This window comes from Salvelinus namaycush, chromosome 31 (assembly GCF_016432855.1).
Source record: "Salvelinus namaycush isolate Seneca chromosome 31, SaNama_1.0, whole genome shotgun sequence".
NCBI classification, from domain to species: domain Eukaryota; kingdom Metazoa; phylum Chordata; class Actinopteri; order Salmoniformes; family Salmonidae; genus Salvelinus; species Salvelinus namaycush.
The window spans coordinates 43,978,093-43,999,230 of record NC_052337.1 but is presented as its reverse complement, the minus strand read 5'-3'; the positions used below and the strand labels follow the sequence as shown (position 1 = coordinate 43,999,230).

The 21,138-nt window shown below is 43.5% G+C and overlaps 2 protein-coding genes across 3 annotated transcripts in view; one reads left to right on the top strand and one right to left on the bottom strand.

Annotated features, from left to right (window-relative positions):
- Positions 1 to 548: 548 nt before the first annotated feature.
- Positions 549 to 5,449, top strand: LOC120025651 (relaxin-3-like). The gene is made up of 2 exons (XM_038970197.1): positions 549 to 807; positions 5,067 to 5,449. The coding sequence occupies exons 1-2, from the start codon at positions 630 to 632 to the stop codon at positions 5,447 to 5,449; spliced, it is 561 nt and encodes a 186-aa protein (XP_038826125.1). The 5' UTR covers positions 549 to 629.
- Positions 5,450 to 7,348: 1,899 nt separating this feature from the next.
- LOC120025864 (tyrosine-protein kinase JAK2-like) overlaps positions 7,349 to 21,138 on the bottom strand; it is a 96,216-nt gene continuing 82,426 nt past the window's right edge. The window contains exons 14-24 of one of the 2 annotated variants that reach the window (XM_038970567.1): positions 19,025 to 19,152; positions 18,316 to 18,454; positions 17,612 to 17,763; positions 16,996 to 17,146; positions 16,600 to 16,733; positions 12,962 to 13,151; positions 12,597 to 12,721; positions 12,121 to 12,293; positions 11,643 to 11,760; positions 11,260 to 11,373; positions 7,349 to 8,519 (exon numbers count right to left, since the gene is read on the bottom strand). In XM_038970567.1, the coding sequence (XP_038826495.1) occupies positions 8,412 to 8,519; positions 11,260 to 11,373; positions 11,643 to 11,760; positions 12,121 to 12,293; positions 12,597 to 12,721; positions 12,962 to 13,151; positions 16,600 to 16,733; positions 16,996 to 17,146; positions 17,612 to 17,763; positions 18,316 to 18,454; positions 19,025 to 19,152 (1,532 nt within the window). In that variant the 3' untranslated portion in view covers positions 7,349 to 8,411. The remainder of the gene's footprint in view (positions 8,520 to 11,259; positions 11,374 to 11,642; positions 11,761 to 12,120; positions 12,294 to 12,596; positions 12,722 to 12,961; positions 13,152 to 16,599; positions 16,734 to 16,995; positions 17,147 to 17,611; positions 17,764 to 18,315; positions 18,455 to 19,024; positions 19,153 to 21,138) is intronic. The other variant, XM_038970568.1, reaches the window with a different exon arrangement.

The following is a 21,138-nucleotide window of genomic DNA, read 5'->3' as shown; positions in this document are numbered from 1 at the left end:
AATTTATACCCAGAATACGTAAAAAAAAAACATGAATTCATTCATTATTATGTATCTAAAGTGTGTCTGGAATCCTTTTCTACACATGCTTTGTGTGTAAGAGAGAGAGCATGCACATGTGGCTAGGGAAGTAGGGGTGCTGCAGCACCCCCTGATGAATCAGAATTTCAAGTTGTACAAAAAAAATTGGGGGGGGGGGAAATATTTATATATTTTTCTCACAAAAGTAGTGCACTAGGACTTTACTATCCTGTATGAGAGTACCAAAAAATGTAAGCACCCCCACCCCTAAACATCTTCCAGAGCCACTCTTGCATGCCTGTGTGCAATTGTTGGGGGTTGTTATCAGGTGGAGGTGGATGGAGTGTAGAGTAATATGACTCACACCCAGGATGGTAATGGTGTGGGGTTAGTGACTATAAAAGATGGACCAGTAGCAAACAGACCACAAGAAGCATCACGGGATAGTGAGAGGTACCTAATGATATCCTATTGAAGTCTACATTGACAAGAGAACTTGGACTCACAGAACAGCATAGAAGCTCAGAACACACAGAACACCAGGACCACACACTATAGGGTAACTTTAGTTCATCTCTCTCACAAGGAAACCAGCTCTAAACTGAAAAATGCTACCAAAGCTTTCTTTTGTCATCCTTGTGTGTGTTGGTACTTTGTTAATGTGTACAAGCACTCAAAGCCTATCGAGAGACAATGGGATGAAACTGTGCGGCAGAGAGTTTATAAGAGCCGTTATCTTCACGTGCGGCGGGTCCCGTTGGAAACGGTCCTTAGATGGAGACTTGGGTAAGTAGCTACATCATTGCGGTCCTTAATGCAAACACTTGTCGATGATGTTGAACTGGTCAAACTTGTACTTTTCTCCGCAGTAAGACGTTGTTATAGCCTATTAATTGTGTAAATCTCATGTGACTTGGGCGCCGCATTGTTTTGGTAGACCTACAAAGTCTTATTTTCGATTTTAAAAGACAAGCTATGGTCTAAAAATCCAAAGTTGCAGTCTAGGTTTTGAAAGAAAAGCGCATATATTCAATCAAGATTTTGGTACATTTGGTCAATTCTGTCCCAGAGAACGATGGAGAGACGTTTCAGCTTGATAGTGGTAGCCTACTTCAGAACCACCGACAGTGTATTGGTTGGAGAATTAGAAAATAGGGAGCGCTGCTTTTTCCTCTGTAAAAAATATGGTACCCTGTTGGACTGATTACCGAGAAGTATACTAATTGAAACACAATCAACCCAACATTATTTTGTAATTTCCTATGTAAAAGTTGTTCAGAGCGCTTTCAATTATTAGCACGGTGGACCTGCAATGTACTTAGCACGGTTTCTGACCGTCATAGCTATCCGTGCAGTAACAGTGAACCTCTGATTTTTACTGAAATTAATTGTTAGGGTGTCTTGACACGGTGGAACATGTTGGAATTAAAAAAAGAACCCAGCATTTTATGTATTCTCTTTTAGAGTTTGTGTACCGGTATTCACATGAGTCTATGCATTAAAGTGTAGATCTTTTTTAACATAATGTGTCTCACTAGCCTCGTTTATACCTGGTTCTAAAATACGTCTCTTCACATTCTGATTGTGCCCACATTTGTCGACAGGCAGGCCTATAGACAATCAAAATATTAATTAACTGATTTTGATGAGATCTTTCTGACCACCGGAGGCAGCCAAGACGCATCTTGTAAGGATATTCTTGAAGTGTAAACAAATCCTGATAACAAAAGCATAGCCTATAAATATGGCCAATTTCACGGTTGTCCCGCCCTCATAAAATACATCACACCGGCCAGTCGAGGTAGTAAGTATGAACAACGATAGGTTACCTCTACAAATCCTCCAGAATTAAGATCATGGTCTTCAATAGAAACCAAGTGCCTTCTGGTACTGTGGTCGGATGCCATAGTCCAATCGAAATTAGATAACACGTATAGAAATAAAGATATTTACGAAGATATCGTCCCTAATACATGAAAAAGGGTTCACATGTCCAATGCCAGCGCAACATCAAATATTTGAAAACATCTTAAAGGTCAATTACTGTAATAGCAGGAGTGGGAACGGGATAACCCAGAGCCCATTTTTATTCGGAGCTGGATGCAGTATTGTGGCCATCCCATGATCCCACCAACGCCCACCGTTAATTCTGGACAGCGCTGTGGATGATGGAGATAATTAAATGCTGACCGTTTTTGTATTGTGAAAAGTCTAAGGGCTGTACTCAAACCGCATTTCGGAAATGCAGTAGACGCTACTTATATCGGCTCATTCTGAAATTACCTTTACATTTATAGGCTATAGCGGAATCTGTAACGCTTCATCGTTACAGATTGAACAGAGCCCTAATTCATGTTGCTATTACCAGATATGAAAATAAGTGGTATTTATACTGAACAAAAATATAAACGCAACAAATAACGATTTTATTGAGTTACACTTTATTTAAGGAAATCAGTCAATTGAAATAAATTCATTAGGCCCTAATCTATGTATTTCACATGACAGGGCAGGGGCGCAGACATGGCTGGGCCTGGGAGATCATAGGCCCACCCACCATGGAGCAAGACCCAGCCAATCAGAATGAGTTTTTCCCACACAAAAGGGCTTTATTACAGACAGAAATACTCCTCAGTTTCATCAGCTGTCCGGGTGGCTGGTCTCAGGTGAAGAAGCCAGATATGGATGTCCTGGGCTGGCGTGGTTACACATGGTCTGGTGGTTGTGAGGCCGGATGGATGTACTGCCAAATTCTCTAAAACGACGTTGGCCTCCAACGGCTTATGGTAGAGAAATTAACATAAAATTATTTGGCAACAGCTCTAGTGGACATTCCTGCAGTCAGCATGCCAATTGCACACTCCCTCAAAACTTGAGACATCTGTGGCATTTTGTGTGGCAAAACTGCACATTTTAGAGTGGCCTTTTATTGACCCCAGCACAAGGTGCACCTGTGTAATGATCATGCAGTTTAATCAGCTTCTTGATATGCCACACCTGTCAGGTGGATGGATTATCTTGGCAAAGGAGAACTGCTCACTAACAGGGATGTAAACAAATTTGAGAGAAATAATCATTTTGTGCTTATGGAAAATCTTTGATCTTTTATTTCAGCTCATGGGACTAACACTACATGTGTTTGGCCAGTATTTAGTACAGTGGCTTGTCTATAGAAATTGTATAAAAATCCACTCTGGCTCTAAAGGTAGCCTACAGGTGGAAAATTAGGCCTACAATATATACAAAAATATGTGGACACCCCTTCAAATTAGTGGATTTGGCTATTTCAGCCACACCCGTTGCTGACAGGTGTTAGAGCTACCCCGGTCAAATAAGTGCTGTTATCGTAAAGTAGAAATGTCTAGGAGCAACAGCGGCTCAGCCGTGAAGTGGTAGGCCACACAAGCTCACAGAACAGGACCGCTGAAGTGCGTAAAAATTGTATTTCCTTGGTTGCAACACTCACTACCAATTTCCAAACTGCCTTTCCAAGCAAGGTCAGTACAATAAATGTTAGTCGGGAGCATCATGAAATGGCTTGCCATGGCTGAGCAGCCGCACACAAGCCTAAGATCGCCCAGGGGCGTCGGCTGGAGTGGTGTGAAGCTCGCCACTATTGGACTCTGGAGCAGTGGAAATGCGACTCTGGATTGATGAATCACGCTTCACCATCTGGCAGTCCGATGGACGAATCTGGGTTTGGTGGATGCCAGGAAAACGATACCTGCCCGAATGCATAGTGCCAACTGTAAAGTTTGGTGGAGGAGGAAAAATGGCCTGGGGCTGTTTTTCATGGTTCGGGCTAGGCCCCTTAGTTCCAGTGAAGGGAAATCTTAATGCTACAGCATATGATGACAGTCTAGATGATTCTGTGCTTCCAACTGTTTGGGGAAGGCCCTTTCCTGTTTCAGCATGACAATGCCCCCATGCACAAAGCGAGGTCCATACAGAAATGGTTTGTCGAGACCGTTGTGGAAGAAGTTGACTGACCTGCACAGAGCCCTGACCTCATCCCCATTGAACACCTTTGGGATGAATTGGAACACCGACTGCGAGCCAGGCCTAATCGCCCAACATCAGTGCCTGACCTCACTAATGTTCTTGTGGCCGAATAGAAGCAATCCCCGCAGTAATGTTCCAACATCGAGTGGAAAGCCTTCCCAGAATAGTGGAGGCTGTTATCGCAGTAAAGGGGGGGGGGGGTTAACTCCATATTAATGCCCATGATTTTGGGATGTCCGATGAGCAGGTGTCCACATACTTTTGGTCATGTAATGTACCTTGCCATACACTGCGCTCTTCTGCTGCGACTCCATCATAGTCCGTCACATCATCCCCAACACGTTTGTAGTAGGCCTATAATCAACCCTCGATGAGTGAAAGTGACTCCGTTTCGGAATTATCACATTATCATTATCAATTATTTGGACACAGTCATTCTCCCAGCATGTTACATTTCTGTTCCTTTGGTAGAACTGTTTAGGTCTAGTGTAGGCTAACGCAGAATCTTTATTGAATTCTGTTCTATTATATTCTGTGAATCTTTGAGCATTTTCCAGACTAATAGCTAGCAATAAAGTGCAGAAGATGTCCAAACTGATTCGTAAAGGGGCATAACTTTCTGTAAGCATCAGCGAGGCCACTTCCGCATTTACAAATCATTTGGAATAAAACAAAGAGCATGAGCTGATGAGGCTATCGGGACAGTATTAAGCCCAGTATTAAATTGTTGGTTAACAAAAGTAGGCCGTAATGATGAGAGTATAACTATTGAGTATAAAAGTATGCTTTTTTTCCTGTTGATTTACACAGCTTGTGTCATAAGGGAAGGTCCAAGGCAGGTTGGATTAGTTTGCGTACAGGGAGGGACCAGGGAATCTGCTCACAATGCAGATGCAGATGGGAGACATTTTAAAACCATGTGTAGAAGCAACAATACTTGATCAGATAGTTATCGGCTCATCTTGATCGGATGGATGACAACCAAAATGTTAATGCAAGGTGTACTCACCCCTACTGACTGTCCCCCCCCCCCCTATGCTCAGATCTCTTCCATGCCAGCTCCCATAGTGATGTCAGAGAGGGCGAGGACAGCAGACTCAACTGGCCTCATGGTCTGGACCAGGCCGCAGTAGCAGACCACCCTCTCCAGCTCTCCTCCTCATCCCCCACCCCCCTGGCTGAACTCCTCTCACTCCTGGATGGAGTGGGGGACCATAGGGGGTCCGCGGCCAACCTCGACCCCAGTGAAGAGCTCCAGAATCATGCATTGGTGTTGGGAGGAGTGGTGGGAGCCAGAGAGTTGGCCAGGAGCCCCAGCATCAATTGGCAACGCCGCATCAAGCGAAAGAGGAACTTTTCCTTGGGCGTAGCTGGCATGTGCTGCAACCAGGGCTGCACTAAGAATGACATTGGGCGTCTGTGCTGAGACTGGGGCAGTGGGCGACAGGATGGTGGAGGTAGAGCTGCCCTAGCTTGGGTTTATCGGACCACCTCCTCTCTGTGTTATTGGAGTGTGGGTGACAGGTAGCCCGTTTTCTTTTCAGTGTTCGATTAGGTTGTTGATGGGAGAAATTTCAACACAGGCTGGCTCAGGATTTCCCAAACGCGGTCCTCGGGACCCCAAGGAGTTTGGGTTTTGCCCTAGCACAACACAGCTAATTCAAATAATCAACTAATCATCCAGCTTTGATCATTTAAATCAGCTGTGTAGTGTTAGGGCAAAACGTGCACCCCTTATGATCCAGAGGACCAGGTTTGGGAAATGCTGGGCTAGCTGTTCAAATGGCTTTGTACGCTTTTCTGTATAATGTGTAAGGCAAATAGTTTGCAATTAAATGTGTTGTTTCATCATTAAATGAATTACTGAAGCAAAGAGCACCTATGCACTTCCCTGAGAAATACAATTGTTTGAATGACTTGAAAAATGCATCCCCCTTTACACCCAAGAATACCCCATTGAAATACTGTGAATGTATATAAAGTCTATTTTGGAAATCACATCTTGTCCACGTCGAAATGTCTCATCCACTTTAATGGAAAAGCAAAAAATGTGCTAGCTATGAAAGAACACAGTTATTTATTAGGTTCATCCAAACTAAATTATTTCATGTCTGCATTCTACCTGGGGTAAAACCACATTATTGTTGGCCATTTACTCAATGTTTACTGTAGCTGACGCCATGGCAACAAGTCAGGTAATAAGCTCTTAGTTTCCCTTATTAGCTTTTTTTTTCTCTCACCACTCTCCTGGTTTACCATGGAAACGGTAACAGTTAGCTGGTGGCCCTGACGACAGGAGGATCAACCAGACACAATAACGGTTATTGCAATGACTACCATACTTCCACAGATCATTAGTTACACTTACTATCACCACCACTATCAAGGTGTACATGAGAGGGATTTCACACAGCTAGTTTTAACAGGGACTCACTGGTTTATGAGGATCCTACCCCATTTAGCCTCAAAGCAATCACAACAAATCACAGTTTTCTCAGTGGGAGACCATTCCTGACTAATCCGACTATACCTGAGTATTTGACAATGGTTTAAGTCACCAGTCAGCGCCTTAAATAGATACAAGTTTCTCTGTGGAGTGTGTGTGCGTCCATGTGTGCAATTACTCTTCAATACATTTCAAAACAAGTATTTAGAGCATCTTAATTTTAAAGTAGTTGAATATTGGAATGTATTTAAAAAAATATATACTATTTGGAAAGATTTGCATGTATTTACAATTACTTAAAATACATATAATTGGAAGCATTTGAAAGACAGTGTTTTCAAATAAATATTTTGATTATTTGGTGTGCATTTGAAAATAGTTGTGAATGTACTTAAGTTTCGTTTGAAATCGAAGCTATTCAAGGTCTCATTTGACTTATTAATCGCAATATGCAGCCCATACTTTACATTGGTGTCTCTTACATGTTACAAAAACAGTTTCTAAAAGCTCGTTGGACATGGAGCAGCAAAGTGTTTGGTGCAAATATATTTGAAAAGGGGTTCAAATAGTGTTCCAGGAAAGTTTTTGATTAAGTATTCGTTTTGTTCTGTGTATTTTGAAAATACTCAAATACATTTAAAAAAAAGTAATTGAAATAACAGATACTCAAATACACATGTATTTGAACCCAGGTCTGGTGTGCACGTGTGTGTATGTGACCTTTTTTGAGGGCTGACGGTGTGGATGGAGATGAGAGCCCCTGTCACCAACTTTCCACTCAAGAGGATGAATACAACCAAATAAAATGGCAGTTGAACTTTTGTCTCACACAAATAAATAAAACATGCCACTAAAGCAACAAAATCAATGTCTGACCAGTTTTGCAATAACATACCCTTTAATACTGTATGACTGCTTTGATATAAAATAGCTGATATTTTACAATCAATTTAGCCTACGCATTATAACTCAAATGTAACACCAGCACACTTACGTTCAACTCGCAAACAGGTAAATACTGGCTTGTATAAAAACAATTAAATAAATACATGTTAAAAACCCTTTCCTCGCCATGATCATAGATTATCGCTTAAAAAAAAAAAGAAAAACAACAAATATGTTCACTCAAAACACTTTAACCTTCGAAGTTTTGACATTGACGTGGCATCGCCTATGACAGTCCGTACGGCTGCCATAACAACCTAAAATAAAAGGACAAACAAACTGACAGACAAAACAGTCTCGTCCATTTTCTTATACGTACTACTGATCCGGCAGAAGTGCACATTCATATTCCAATGGAGGTCAGCAGGTGAGATGACGGCACATTAACACAATATGGATGACTGTGACAAAGAGAAAAGTGGTTTGACATAATCCACTTGAGTTGAGGAGGGAGGCAGATGGAACACTCTTCACGTCTTTACTAAATGTACGTCTTCCGTATTGCTATCCTTGACGTGTTTCTCTGCTGCCATTAGCATCAACATATACAACAGCGGAGTGTGTTCTGCCTGTGCTGGAGTCTGAGGCCAGAGCCCAAAATAAGTCATAATAGCCACAGTGAAAACATCCCAGAATGGAGAAAAGACGACGGCAAAGTAACAGCATGTGGTCATTTTCCTTCCCCCAAATCAGTGAAAAAAGGGGTAGGTTCGCACACAAAGACAGACTTCAATATTGTCTTTTTGTGATTTCTCCCAGAATGCCATTGGTAATCCTCCCCGTTTGCTCCTCCTATCTGCTCCAGAAGACTGTTGGCTCAAGTGACTTCATTGTCGTAGTCTTTGAGAGTTAAGGCGTCGCCAGGGCTGTATTGATTAGGGCACACCGTAGCAAAACGTTTTACAATGGAAAATGAAAATGAGCGTTTCTTACTGGACAAGGTGATCATGTGGGCTGGGCCAGGTCACCTCCAGCAGAACCCTCCAGGAAAGGTTCCTCAGCCCTCTTTACTGTCCCGGAACGTGTCCACACTCTGGGCTAACTTCTTGAAGGTGGGCCGCAGACCTGGGTCACCATTCCAGCACTCTGTCATCATGTTGTGGATCTGAGGGGTAAATAGATAGAGTTGACCATTTAAAACGGAATACAAGCACACAAGTGGATAATGCATTTAAAATCATTGAGGATGACACAAAAAAGTCCTCTTAAATAAATGGTTCAAAAATGTAACATAGTAGTAGGTATAAGCTACACAGTAGACCTAGCCTACTAGGCAGAATTGGGTGACACATGTTAACTCGAAATGACACAACGACAAGGTTCCAGTTTAACAAAGTTTACTATAAGATATGAACACACTACAAGGTAGCCATTACACTCAAGGCTAGGTCCATCGACGACTAGACTCCCTGCGCATGCGCACTCTTGACTGAGTGAAAGCCCCGTAATAACAGAAATATAGGGAGACTTAAAACATGAACTTAACAATCTCCCCGTTTTCTTTAAAGACAAATAAAACATCAACAACATAATTAAATGTCCAAGTATTATTCAAGATCCCCATTACAAATGGGTTGTGTGACAGTTTTTATTTGTATTACTCAAGCTGCCACGTTCCATTACTGAGAGCCTGTAGGAGCACAAGACCGGATGCTCCTTTTTAGTCAGACAGTCAGCAAGCTGTTCCTTTGTGGTCGACCACAGAATCCGCTGGATTCTCTGTGCTTGATTAAGTTCCTTGATGCTGCTAATCTCGAAGTCTTTTCTCTGTGACAGACTTGGTTGACTTCACAGCATCAACTAATGAGTAGTTGTCAGTGACACAAACTACAGGTAGAATGTGCCGTTTTGTCTCACCAGTGGTAAGCTCTGAGAACAGAGTTGCAAGAAAGATCGCATTGTCAATTCCATCCGCAAGAGCAAGTGTTTCTCCAGCAAGTCCGCTTCGGACAACCCTTCTGATCCTTTTGACTGCCAACAGATAGGTGAGAATCTTCCTCCTTCACCCATTAACACGATTAGATGTCCACCTTGTGTGCCTCCATCTGTAAGGTTCCCTAGCGAAGCATCAGTATTTTTCCATCAACTGTAATAAACTCTATGCCAACATAACAAAAATGATCATGCTCCTCACGGCCAACCTAGAAAACAGCTTTGAGGTATGGAATCACAGTTGAAGCAAAGGTCTGTGAGCCACCCCAGATAAAGTCATCAACATGACAGGCAAGTTCTCCAGTCACATTGCAGTCTTGATCAAGCCAATAGAAGACTGCAGGATCCACTTGTGACATTTTTCCACCTGTATTCAGCATTGTTGCCTTGACTTTGTTGTACCAGTAGAGTGATGCATCTGCCAGTCCATACACACACTTTTTTAGTTTCCACAGTGTTCCTTCGCTTTTAGCTTCGGACGGAGGTCGGATGTGAATGTCCCTTGACAGCTCTGTTCCCTGCAAAAATCCAGATTTGATGTCTATGGAATTAAGTTTCCATTTTTTCTGGCAGATCACTGACATCAGCAATCTGAGTGACTCTGAGGCGCATGTCGGTGAGTCTTTTGGGAGTTCTTTAGCAGCCAGCTCCTCAAAACCTCTAGCCACTAGACGTGCTTTGGGCACTATTCCAGTTAAGGATTCTTTAAGGGTACACACCCACCTTGTTGAGACGCATTTTTGGCCAATGTCTTTGACTTCCTCAAACACTCCATTTTTCCTCCAATTACTGAGCTCATCTAGCTTAGCTGAGTCAGATGACACGTCCTTTGTTTCAAGTACATCATCATTTTGAATGTCATTCTGTTTTTCTCGATTTTCCATTGGTTCAATTCTGATATTATCTACAAGTGGCAGGTCAGCTGACCCTGTTGTACCAGAAAGTGTAGCTGGTTCAGAGTACTGCAAGTTGTACCAGTTCTGTTGTTTTCCTTTTGCTTTCCCTGCTCGTCCAATGACGGTTGCTGTATGTGGAGTACCACTTTCTCTGTTCTTGTAGTTAACAGTTTGTCCAGTTTTCAGATTGGAACAACCATGTTCTCTTAACACATGTGGCTGTTGTTGAATGTTTTCCTCATTCGAACGCTCAACAGTATTACCAGGGGCATGGTTGAAGGTCTCTGCTCCATTTCCTGTGTCAGTTTCAGTGTCACATGAACTTAACAACACATACAGTATAACATAACAAAACAAAGGACAGGATGACATTGTCATAGACACAGAGCAGGACTCCCTCAGCAGATCAGCGATCTCTGGCTCCTAAACTGAGTTAGATGATGGTGGTGTCAGTTGATGCCGTAGAAATATAATGACGCAATTGGCTTGCTGGCCCTGATGTCGTCCACAGCTCAGCCTCTCTGTAGCCTGGACTTGGTATTCCACCACAACTCACGTGTAGCGCCCACTTGGGTGATGCCTCTGCTGCTGCTACAGCACAAGAAACGCCCACCACACATCAGTACGAGCTCGCTGCCGTTTCCATTCTGCAGTCAGGTCACCATTGATCAAGAAGCAGCCGGTGTTGAAATGCGTCTTTTAAAATGCTAATATTAGCCAGCTAGCTAAACCTGACAAGTCATCCTGCCATCAGTCCTGCAACTCCGTGGGTGAAAGCAACCAGATATATCCAATCAACAACTCAATTACTTATCAACAAAACTAAAAAGATTATAAAAAATAAAAAACTATTAAAAAAACCACCTAAAAACATAAAATATGTCAAACATGTACTGAGCTCTCTGTTTAGGCTGCCTTACGATTTTGAGAGAGGCTCGAGTTTAGCTGGCAATCAGATATACACAATATACAGAGACAGACGGAGACAAACAGACAAAAACAGACGGTCAGCCTCACCTCCTCAGGACAGGCCTGGGGAGCAGGGAGTCTGTATCCTCTCTTCAGGAGGTCAATGAGGTGGTACACTATCATCTGGCCCTGCTTGTCACGGCCCATCTTATCCATGAACACCTGGAGGAGGGGGGGGGGGGGGGGGGGGGGTAAGAGCTTGGTTAGTTACAGCATCAAATGCAGTTTGATCATTTCTATGAGGACACATGGTACAAGAAATAGTCTTCAACGGCCATAATTATGACTACGACAAGTCTTCATCGAGCTCTTTCCACCTTTTTGAACAAGTAGGCAGTATCAAAGAGAGAAAGGTTGAGGGAGACAGTCGAGTTAGAAAAGTGATAGAGACGAAGAGGTGGAAGAGGAAAAATAATAGTGCAGAGACGTACGGCTGGAGGACTGCAGTTCTTGTCGCTCTGGGTGAACAGCTCGTATAGGACCACTCCAAAGCTCCACACGTCAGAGCCCACTGAAAACTTGCTCTCAGTCAGCGACTCGGGGGCATACCTTCCACACAACGAAGCAAAACGAGCTTACAAATGTAAATTAGACATACACACAAACGAGCGTACAAATATATATAAAACATACACACAGCAGTGATCTAAAAAGCTAAAAAAAGAGACCCTTTAAAAGGGGTTATAAAGGGTATCTAAGTATGAATATACAGTCAATCATTAGTTAAAATAGTTTATGCAACATTAATAAAAAGTCAATATTTTTTCAAATTGTAGGATTGTTATTTTGGTGCTTGCCAATTAGTGAGCTCATTTGTGACCGACTTCATTAATAAAAGTAACAATCGATTACTGTAGTAACCACAATTCTCCCACTGCCTGTTAAAGAAGTTGCGGTATTATTTCTCACCAGAAGATGGGGCTCTCTCCCGGCTCTCTGACGGTGTAGTAGTCCTTGTCCTGAGGCAGGACCTTGGTGAGCCCAAAGTCTCCTATCTTCACCCTCAGCTCACTCTCTACCAGGATGTTACGGGTGGCCAGGTCTCTGTGGATGTAGCGCTTGGTCGCCAGGTAGTCCATGCCCTGCAGGGGCACACAGGTAGAGTTCAGTGAGTTCCTGTGAAGTCATTCAAATGACAGTCCACAGTAACAAACACCAGTCTCCCGAGGAGCAAGGGGCTGCCTGCATTCAATTGAATCAAGTAGTAAAAGTTTAACAACATTTTTGTAGGTTCTTCTCCATTGGTTTTAATGGGAAATTGCTCTCCGTTGCAAAAGTTTGTCGGACATCGCAACAGTAAACAGGGAGGGCAGGACTTGAAAAAAGGTCAATCGTCTTCCTCAAGCATTTGCACAGTATTACAATGTACTGTGACAGTCCTGTACCTTGCAGATCTGTGAGGCGTAGAGCAGGAGCTTCTTGTAGTCGAAGCGATCCTTGTTCTTGACGAGGTAGTCTCTCAGACTGCCGTGGGGGAGGTACTCCATGATCAGATGCAGGTTCCTCCGACCTAGGACATGGTTAGAATTGAATAAACAGCGCAGCAGTCAGATGCATAGCACTACAACACTTTAGCTTGCGCTAATTTCCAGTGATTGAAAGTTCTTGTTACGACGGTCATGTACTGTACAAAGCTGGGACATAGTAGCATGATTCATCTCAAACAGTTGCATATTCAAGGAACAATGACCGCGAGAAGATTGCGGTCGTCACACTTTTGCTCAACAGCAGAAGAACATACGGATCTCACCAGCGCTGTAGCACACTCCCTTGTACTTGACGATGTTGTCATGCTGGAGGGACTTGAGGATCTCGATCTCCCGTTCAAAGTCTCGGAGGTGTTCGGCTGTGCTGTGCTGCAGCTTCTTGACTGCCACCACCTCCCCTGTGTTGTCGAGCAGAGGGTCGTACCTACACATCTCCACACTGCCAAAGTTACCCTGAGAGAGAGAGACAGTGGGAGTTATTCATCTCGGTTAACCCAGAACTTAACCCTTGTGTAGTCTTAGCATTCTGTATACTCCACTTGTCCAAAAGGTCAAAAATTACCCGCCTTCACTAGACCCCGAAAAGAAAGCCGCTTAATTGAATTTTAAACCCCAAAATCTATTTTGCATGAAGAAAAAAAACGTGTCATTCATCAAACTTTGTGAATATCTGGGTTTTCCCTCTTCACAATGCAGAAAGACTGCATTTAATCAGAGGACACCACTCGTTTTTATTACAACTAACCTGTCGTAATTGTTTTCTTTACTAAAGTAGAGGTTCATTGTTATTATTGCTAAAGGTACTGTATAGGTGTAAACATACATTTTTTAGCAAGAGATAGCACTTGCATAGCCAAAGAAAGTAGCAGAAATGTGCAGAAAGTAGTTTTGAATGCATTTTACTGAAGGGAAACAATAACAGTATTTTTTTGGCAACATAGTGATATATTCTTATATACTGTACAATGAGGAATTCAACTACAAAATACTAGTCTTCTCCCATTTTTTGAACCATTGCCCCCACCCACAAGGTTCATAAACAACAACAATAAGAAAATAAGATAATAGATACAAAACAAAAATGTGAAGAACATAAATCAATCAACTCTAATTAGCACATGTAGGACAGTATGCAAGTGTGTGTGCATGGACTTTTCAGATGTATTTCTCACATGTGCAGCACATATTATTTGTTTTAGTCCTTCTCTGGGGGGGCAGAATTGGCATCTCCTCCTCTTGCCTGCCCCAGCTGCAGCCTCAGGTGGATCAGGACAAGATTCATCCTCCTGAACAGCTTTCACAAGCGCTGCTGTGCGAGGGAGGCACTCCCTTCTTTGAATGTGTGGGGGTTACAAGTGCCTTTCCCAGCTGCTCCAGGAACACCCTCCTCTTGTTCCGCTTATCAGGCATCCAGGTAGGGTTGATCTTGTTCCATATCACGAAGCCATTGTATGAGGACACATCAATGATGTTATGGAAGATGACCAGGGGCCAGCGGGAAGTCATCCTCCTGCAGCTGTAAGTTCCAATCATCTTGTCCAGGTTGTCCATGCCTCCTTTGTTGTGGTTGTAGTCCAGGATGATGGCTGGCTTCCTGTCCTCACGATCACTGATCTCAGCCATTTTGTGCAGTGTGCTCAGGAGGACCACATTCTTGTTCCTCTTTGGGAGGTAAGAAACTAGAGTGGTGGTGGGGGTGAATGCAAACTTTGATGAGAAGGCCTCTCCCCCCCTTGTTACGAGGAGTGCAGGAGGGAGCTCAGGCTTGTTATTTCTAACTGTGCCAACCATGGTGATCTTCCTCTTCAGGAGCTGCTGGCTGAGTTCATAAGAGGTGAAGAAATTGTCACACGTGACACTGTGCCCCCTCAGTCCATCTGTCACATCAAGCACAACCTGCATCCCCTGGTTCTTCTCTGGGCCTCCACTGGTCTGCTTCCCTGTGTAGACTTGCATCTTCCAAGCGTAGCTGGATTGTGCGTCACAGGCCACCCATATCTTGATGCCATACTTTGCTGGCTTGCTGGGCATATACTGCCAGAAATTAGTATCAGTGTCACAGAAAACAATCACATAAATCAATGATATTACAGCAATACATAATAGAATTAACAGTGAAAATCACTTACATTAGAGAAATAAAAATGTACCTCTGAATGGAACCAGTTGCTTATTCACTGTTACTTCAGGCCCAGGGTTGTAGACACTTGGCAGACACTCCACCCACTTCTCCCAGACCTCTCTTATGGCCGCCAGTTTGTCTCTCACATGTCTTGCAGGTCTTGACTCACGGTTATCAAATCATAGCCTTCTTGAGAAAGTGTGAGACTTTCAGTGGCATCGCGGCACGGAAAATCGCCCTTCCACTCTCTGCATTCCAGAGACTACATGAAGCCTCGCCTCGGGACCTATACACACCCGCTAAGATTATCAGCCCTATGTAGGCACGTAGGTCAAACTCATCCTTTTCCAGATGTCTTGATATTTACAGAAACCCTCCAAATTTGTCATCTCCAGGAAGATTTTTTCAATGGCTGGTGTGATGAACATGTAGATTGTTGAGGCGATGTCCTGGGCATGGGCAACTGCATGTCTTGTGGGCCATGGGGTCATCCTTATGACATTTTGTGCTGCCATCCTGCCCTGGTTGTCATATGGTGACAAGGACCATGTTATTTAGCTGTTCTTTGACAAAAAAATTATCTTTCAGCTTGGGGGATTTCTTCTTCATCTGAAGATGATGCATCGTTATCTGGGTTGTATTCTTCCCCATATTCTTCTTCAGATACCTCCTCCTCTTCTAAATCACTGTTCTCTTGTTCCTCCTGGACATCTGAAAAAATCTGATCTACGACCTGTTGGGCACTGAAACGTGCACTCATGGCTTCAGCATAGAGAGAACTGGGGGGGACTGTCATCTGCAGCACCTTTATAGTCTCTAACTGCATTCCCCATTAGTAAACAATGCTTTCAAGAAATGTTTATTTTGTCTGAAATAGTTTTTATTTTGTCTGTGAACTTGAGTCATGTGTGGGGTCGTGGAGGGGTCGTGGAGGGGAGGTGCTGCACATGAACAAGAAAGTTTTAGTTTCGTCTGAGTTCAATCAGTAGCACACAATCTCAATTTCTCATTGTGTGTGTGTGTGTGTGTGTGTGTCTGTGGTTTTTGTGGTGTGTAAATGATTTTATAACTGCCGGGTCAAAAATGACCCTAAGACAATATTTGTTCCCTGGTGGTGTACAGCTTTCATGGAAATATGAACAAAGACGATGTTTCACTTTTTCTAATGTTGGGGTCAGTCTAGGAAAAGTCAACAAATTTCAAGTTGAAAAAATTTAATTTAGGGGGTTTTCTCTGCTATTAAACATAGTGGCGGATCATTTTTGACTCTTAGACAACACAAGGGTTAAGTCTTGTGTAATTGGTCAGATGATCGATGTAATCGGTCAGATGTTCTGGGTCCATATTGGTTAAGAGAAGGATCGGGAACCAGAAGGAAGAATCTCTACCCTCTCTCTTTGCAAGTTACGGGCAAGTCTATGGGCCAAATGTCCTCTCCCCATCCGAAATTCTAAAGTTGCTAACACCTGCAAAATCGTGATTTGTCCAAAGAACCCAAAATAATTCTGTTAGTTATCTCACGCATCCTGTAGTATCATGATCTACGGTATCATTTATATTGACGTGGTCTGTCTCGAAGAGATTAGTGAGTGATTGATCAATTCATCGAGCGAAAACGGAGATAAAAATGAAACGTAACGGCGCAAAAGAGGGGGGAAAATCTACAACCACAGACGGTGGTTGCTAGCATAATGAAGCATAACTAGCATAACTAGCATTGCTAGCATAACTAGCATAATGAAGAGAGAAAGAGTGTGTGTGTAGTTGCAAGCGTCTAACCTTCCCCAGCTGCTTGAGGAAGATGAGATGTCTCTCTTCAAACAGAGCGGGCTCCTGGTTCTCAAAAGACCCTGGGAACCCAAACCCTCTGGTCCTGTTGGGCACCATGTCACTCTCCACCAGCAACTCATAGTCTGGGACAGGAGACAGAACACAATCAATACCGAGACCTTCTGTAAATCAACTAAACAACAATAATAATATGCTATCCAAAATGACCCATAGCCAATATTCGGTATAAGTAGTCCACGCGAGAATCGAACCCACAACCCTAATGTTGCCAGCGCCATGGTTCAACACACTGAGCCATTGGAACATCATCAGGTTTTAGTAAAATGACTAGAATTACATCTTTGTCTGTGGGCAGAGCAGTAGAAAGACAAGAGGGCTACTGACCAGGAGTGAAGAGGCTGTTGAGGTCTCTGATGACAGCTCTGAAGGAAGGTCTGTTGGAGGGTTCATAGTCCATACAGCTGTTGATGAGATTGGCCAGCTCTGTCCACTTCGGAGCAGGTAGCTGGTGGCGGTCCTCATAGAACAGCCGTTTCTACAGAGGGAGATAATAAAGAGCAGAGCGAGTACACAATGTTGGCATGAAATAGTATCCACTATGTCCCTTCTCCTTGTCCTCATGGAACAGGTATTTCTAGCAAGGAAAATACCTTGAAGACATATATGCCAAAACATGTTGGTTTCAATAGATGTATTCATTATACACATTTTCAGAAGACCAGAAACTATGGCCCTCAAAACATAACACAACAGAGGAACAAAACCCTACACAGCTCATAAACTTTTCATTTTCCTGCCTTTTATTTGATTTCCTGCTTGTGAACTACCTTGATATTTTGGTGTAATTTACAGTGTGCTATACAAACAATGCTTCAGAAACAGGAGATCGGCTCCTGCCCTATGGGCCATTCTGGCTCGGACATGGCTTTCAAACTAAATGAACTGTTATTGCTGTAATTAATATGAATTGCCCAACAACAACACCTTCCCCGGTCTTTACCTTGGAGCAGTCCAGTGTGCTGAGTGGTTTGTCTCCTCCACTGCAGATCTCCCACAGGGTTGTGCCGAAGGCCCACTTATCCGTGGCCAGAGTCAGGTGTCTAGGCACCTCTATACACTCTGGAGGCACCCAGGGGATACGCTCCACCAAGACTAGAGGTTATAAAGAAGAAGGAGGAGGATGAGTTTCCCTGTGACCATGGACTGTAAAGTAGTCAGCTTCACCCTACCGTTCTTCAGGTGAGGGTTGAGAGGGAGCGAGGGGTGGGTCGAGAATGCATCGGAGAGAGAAGGACTGTATATGTTCAAGGATATTTTTTTTCTTTCGTTTTTATCATTGCCACTGTGCAATAGCCACAAAAAATAGCCGACATTACTTAAAGAAAAGCGTGTCGAAAAATGTCTGGAGTTTCTACCTTCGCATGCTTTCTGCATGGTTAACACTTTTTGATTTATTTCCTAGTATCTCCTCTTGGTGGAGGAGAGAGGAGGGGTGGCGAAGAGAGGAGTGTCCTCTGACAATGCAGTATTTGTTTCCTTTGAAATATTGTATACGTGGTGAATACGTTGCATCAACACTGCCTGAGGAAGACCTGTTTGGTTCTAAAGGCCCTGTAAATGCCCTGTAAAGACCATGTAAAAGTTCAGTAAAGTATAATTTCTTAGTATCTCTTTGTAATAACTGATACAAGAGCTGGTGCTCACCATCTTTGGGCAGGACAGTGATGCTGATTCCAGGGTCACTCAGTTTGATGAAGGGAGGGTTCCCAGTCTTCTTGTCCTCCTCTCGGATCAACAGGACGTTCTTGGCACACACGTTTCCATGGATCAGGTTCTTATCCTCCTGTTACACACAGAATATGACAGACAGATTTGTGGCAGATTGCAAATAAAAAAGTAATACCATTACGGTGCTATATACACACACACACACACACACACACACCACTTAGCAGACACAGTTGTATATGTTATATTGGACAGAGAGGAGAGAGAAAGTGGGAAAGGTAGGAGTGTGCATCACATACAGTAGACCAGGGTTTCCTAAACTCGGTCCTCGGGACCTCAAGGGGTGCACGTTTAGATTTTTGCCCTAGCACTACACAGCTGATTGAAATAGTCAACTAATCATCAAGCTTCACAGTGGACTGTCGGTCAGATTCGAACCCATGTCAACGCTGGTATATGTGTTGTAAGCAGCGGCACAGACTGCTAGACCACCCAGGTGACATAGCAGACACTTTGAGCCGAAGCGATTTACAGTGATTGCATACATATTTCTTGTGTGAACCCTGGAGGTTCTTCTAGCAGATGATGATTAGGGTCTTACTAGGTCATTGTTTGCACCTATGTGGTGTATGTGGCAATGAAACTTTTTAAATGTGTTACTGTGTTACTGATTGATTGGTCTTACCAGGTAATGCATAGCCCAGGCTAGCTGCTTGGCCACCTCTAGCTTCCAGGTGATGTTCACAGAGCTCTTATTCTTCTTCAGGTATGTATCTAGGGACCCAAACTTCACATACTCCTGCACCATCATGTCTGAAAAGCAAAGGATTATAATTCAACAATCACAGCTGTACTACCGCAGCACAATACAGTGATACGTGCCAAATTGTACAAAAAGGGGACTTCAAACTGCCATAGAGCTCCATATTGCCACGATGAGGGCAAGCCATTTCCAAGCTTCTATGGTTAATAAGGACTGTTGGGTGAAAACATCCCATCTCCATCTCTATCTACCCACAGGGATGCTGGGGCCATGTTGACTCCAATGCTTCCCACAGTTGTGTCAAGTTGGTTGGATGTCCTTTGGATGGTGGACCATTAACACACACGGGAAACTGTTAATCGTGAAAAACCTAGCAGCGTTAAACTTCTTGACTCAAACCGGTGCGCCTGGTACCTACTACCATACACCATTCAAAGGCACTTTAATCTTTTGTCTTGCCCATTCACCCTCTGAATTGCACACACACACAATCCACGTCTCAAATGTCTCAAGGCTTAAAACGCCTTCTTTAACCTGTCTCCTCCCCTTCATCTATACTAATTGAAGTGGCGTTAACAAGTGACATCAATAACGGATATAGATTTCACCTGGTCGGTCGATGTCATGGAAAGAGCAGGTGTTCTTAATGTTTTGTACAGTCGTGACCGAAAGTTTTGAGAATGACACAAATATTAATTTTCACAAAGTTTGCTGCCTCAGTGTCTTTAGATATTTTTGTCAGATGTTACTATGGAATACTGAAGTATAATTACAAGTATTTCATAAGTGTCAAAGGCTTTTATTGACAATTACGTGAAGTTGATGCAGAGTCAATATTTGCAGTGTTGACCCTTCGTTTTCAAGACCTCTGCTATCCGCCCTGGCATGCTGTCAATTAACTTCTGGGCCACATCCTGACTGATGGCAGCCCATTCTTGCATAATCAATACTTGGAGTTCGTCAGAATTTGTGGGTTTTTGTTTGTCCACCGGCCTCTTGAGGATTGACCACAAGTTCTCAATGGGATTAAGGTCTGGGGAGTTTCCTGTTTTGTTCCTCGACCCACTTAGTTATCACTTTTGCCTTATGGCAAGGTGCTCCATCATGCTGGAAAAGGCATTGTTCGTCACCAAACTATTCCTGGATGGTTGGGAGAAGTTGCTCTCGGAGGATGTGTTGGTATCATTCTTTATTCATGGCTGTGTTCTTAGGCAAAATTTTGAGTGAGCCCACTCCCTTGGCTGAGAAGCAACCCCACACATGAATGGTCTCAGGATGCTTTACTGTTGGCATGACACAGGACTGATGGTAGCGCTCACCTTGTCTTCTCCGGACAAGCTTTTTTCCCGGATGCCCCAAACAATCGGAAAGTGATTCATCAGAGAAAATGACTTTACCCCAGTCCTCAGCAGTCCAATCCCTGTACCTTTTGCAGAATATCAGTCTGTCCCTGATGTTTTTCCTGGAGAGAAGTGGCTTCTTTGCTGCCCTTCTTGACACCAGGGCATCCTCCAAAAGTCTTCGCCTCACTGTGCGTGCAGATGCACTCACATCTGCCTGCTGCCATTTCTGAGCAAGCTCTGTACTGGTGGTGCCTCGATCCCGCAGCTGAATCAACTTTAGGAGACGGTCCTGGCGCTTGCTGGACTTTCTTGGGCGCCCTGAAGCCTTCTTCACAACAATTGAACCGCTTTCCTTGAAGATCTTGATGATCCCATAAATGGTTGATTTAGGTGCAATCTTACTGGCAGCAATATCCTTGCCTGTGAAGCCCTTTTTTTGCAAAGCAATGATGACGGCACGTGTTTCCTTGCAGGTAACCATGGTTTACAGAGGAAGAACAATGATTCCAAGCACCACCCTCCTTTTGAAGCTTCCAGTCTGTTATTCGAACTCAATCAGCATGACAGAGTGATCTCCAGCCTTGTTCTCGTCAACACTCACACCTGTGTTAACGAGAGAATCACTGACATGATGATGTCAGCTGGTCCTTTTGTGGCAGGGCTGAAACGCAGTGGAAATGTTTTTGGGGGATT

Bases quoted from the DNA above. Each gene is read 5' to 3' on its own strand.
- LOC120025651 (XM_038970197.1), top strand. From the start codon at position 630: ATGCTACCAAAGCTTTCTTTTGTCATCCTTGTGTGTGTTGGTACTTTG. The intron at 808-5,066 runs GTAAGTAGCTAC...CCCTATGCTCAG, and splicing joins GTCCTTAGATGGAGACTTGG to ATCTCTTCCATGCCAGCTCC.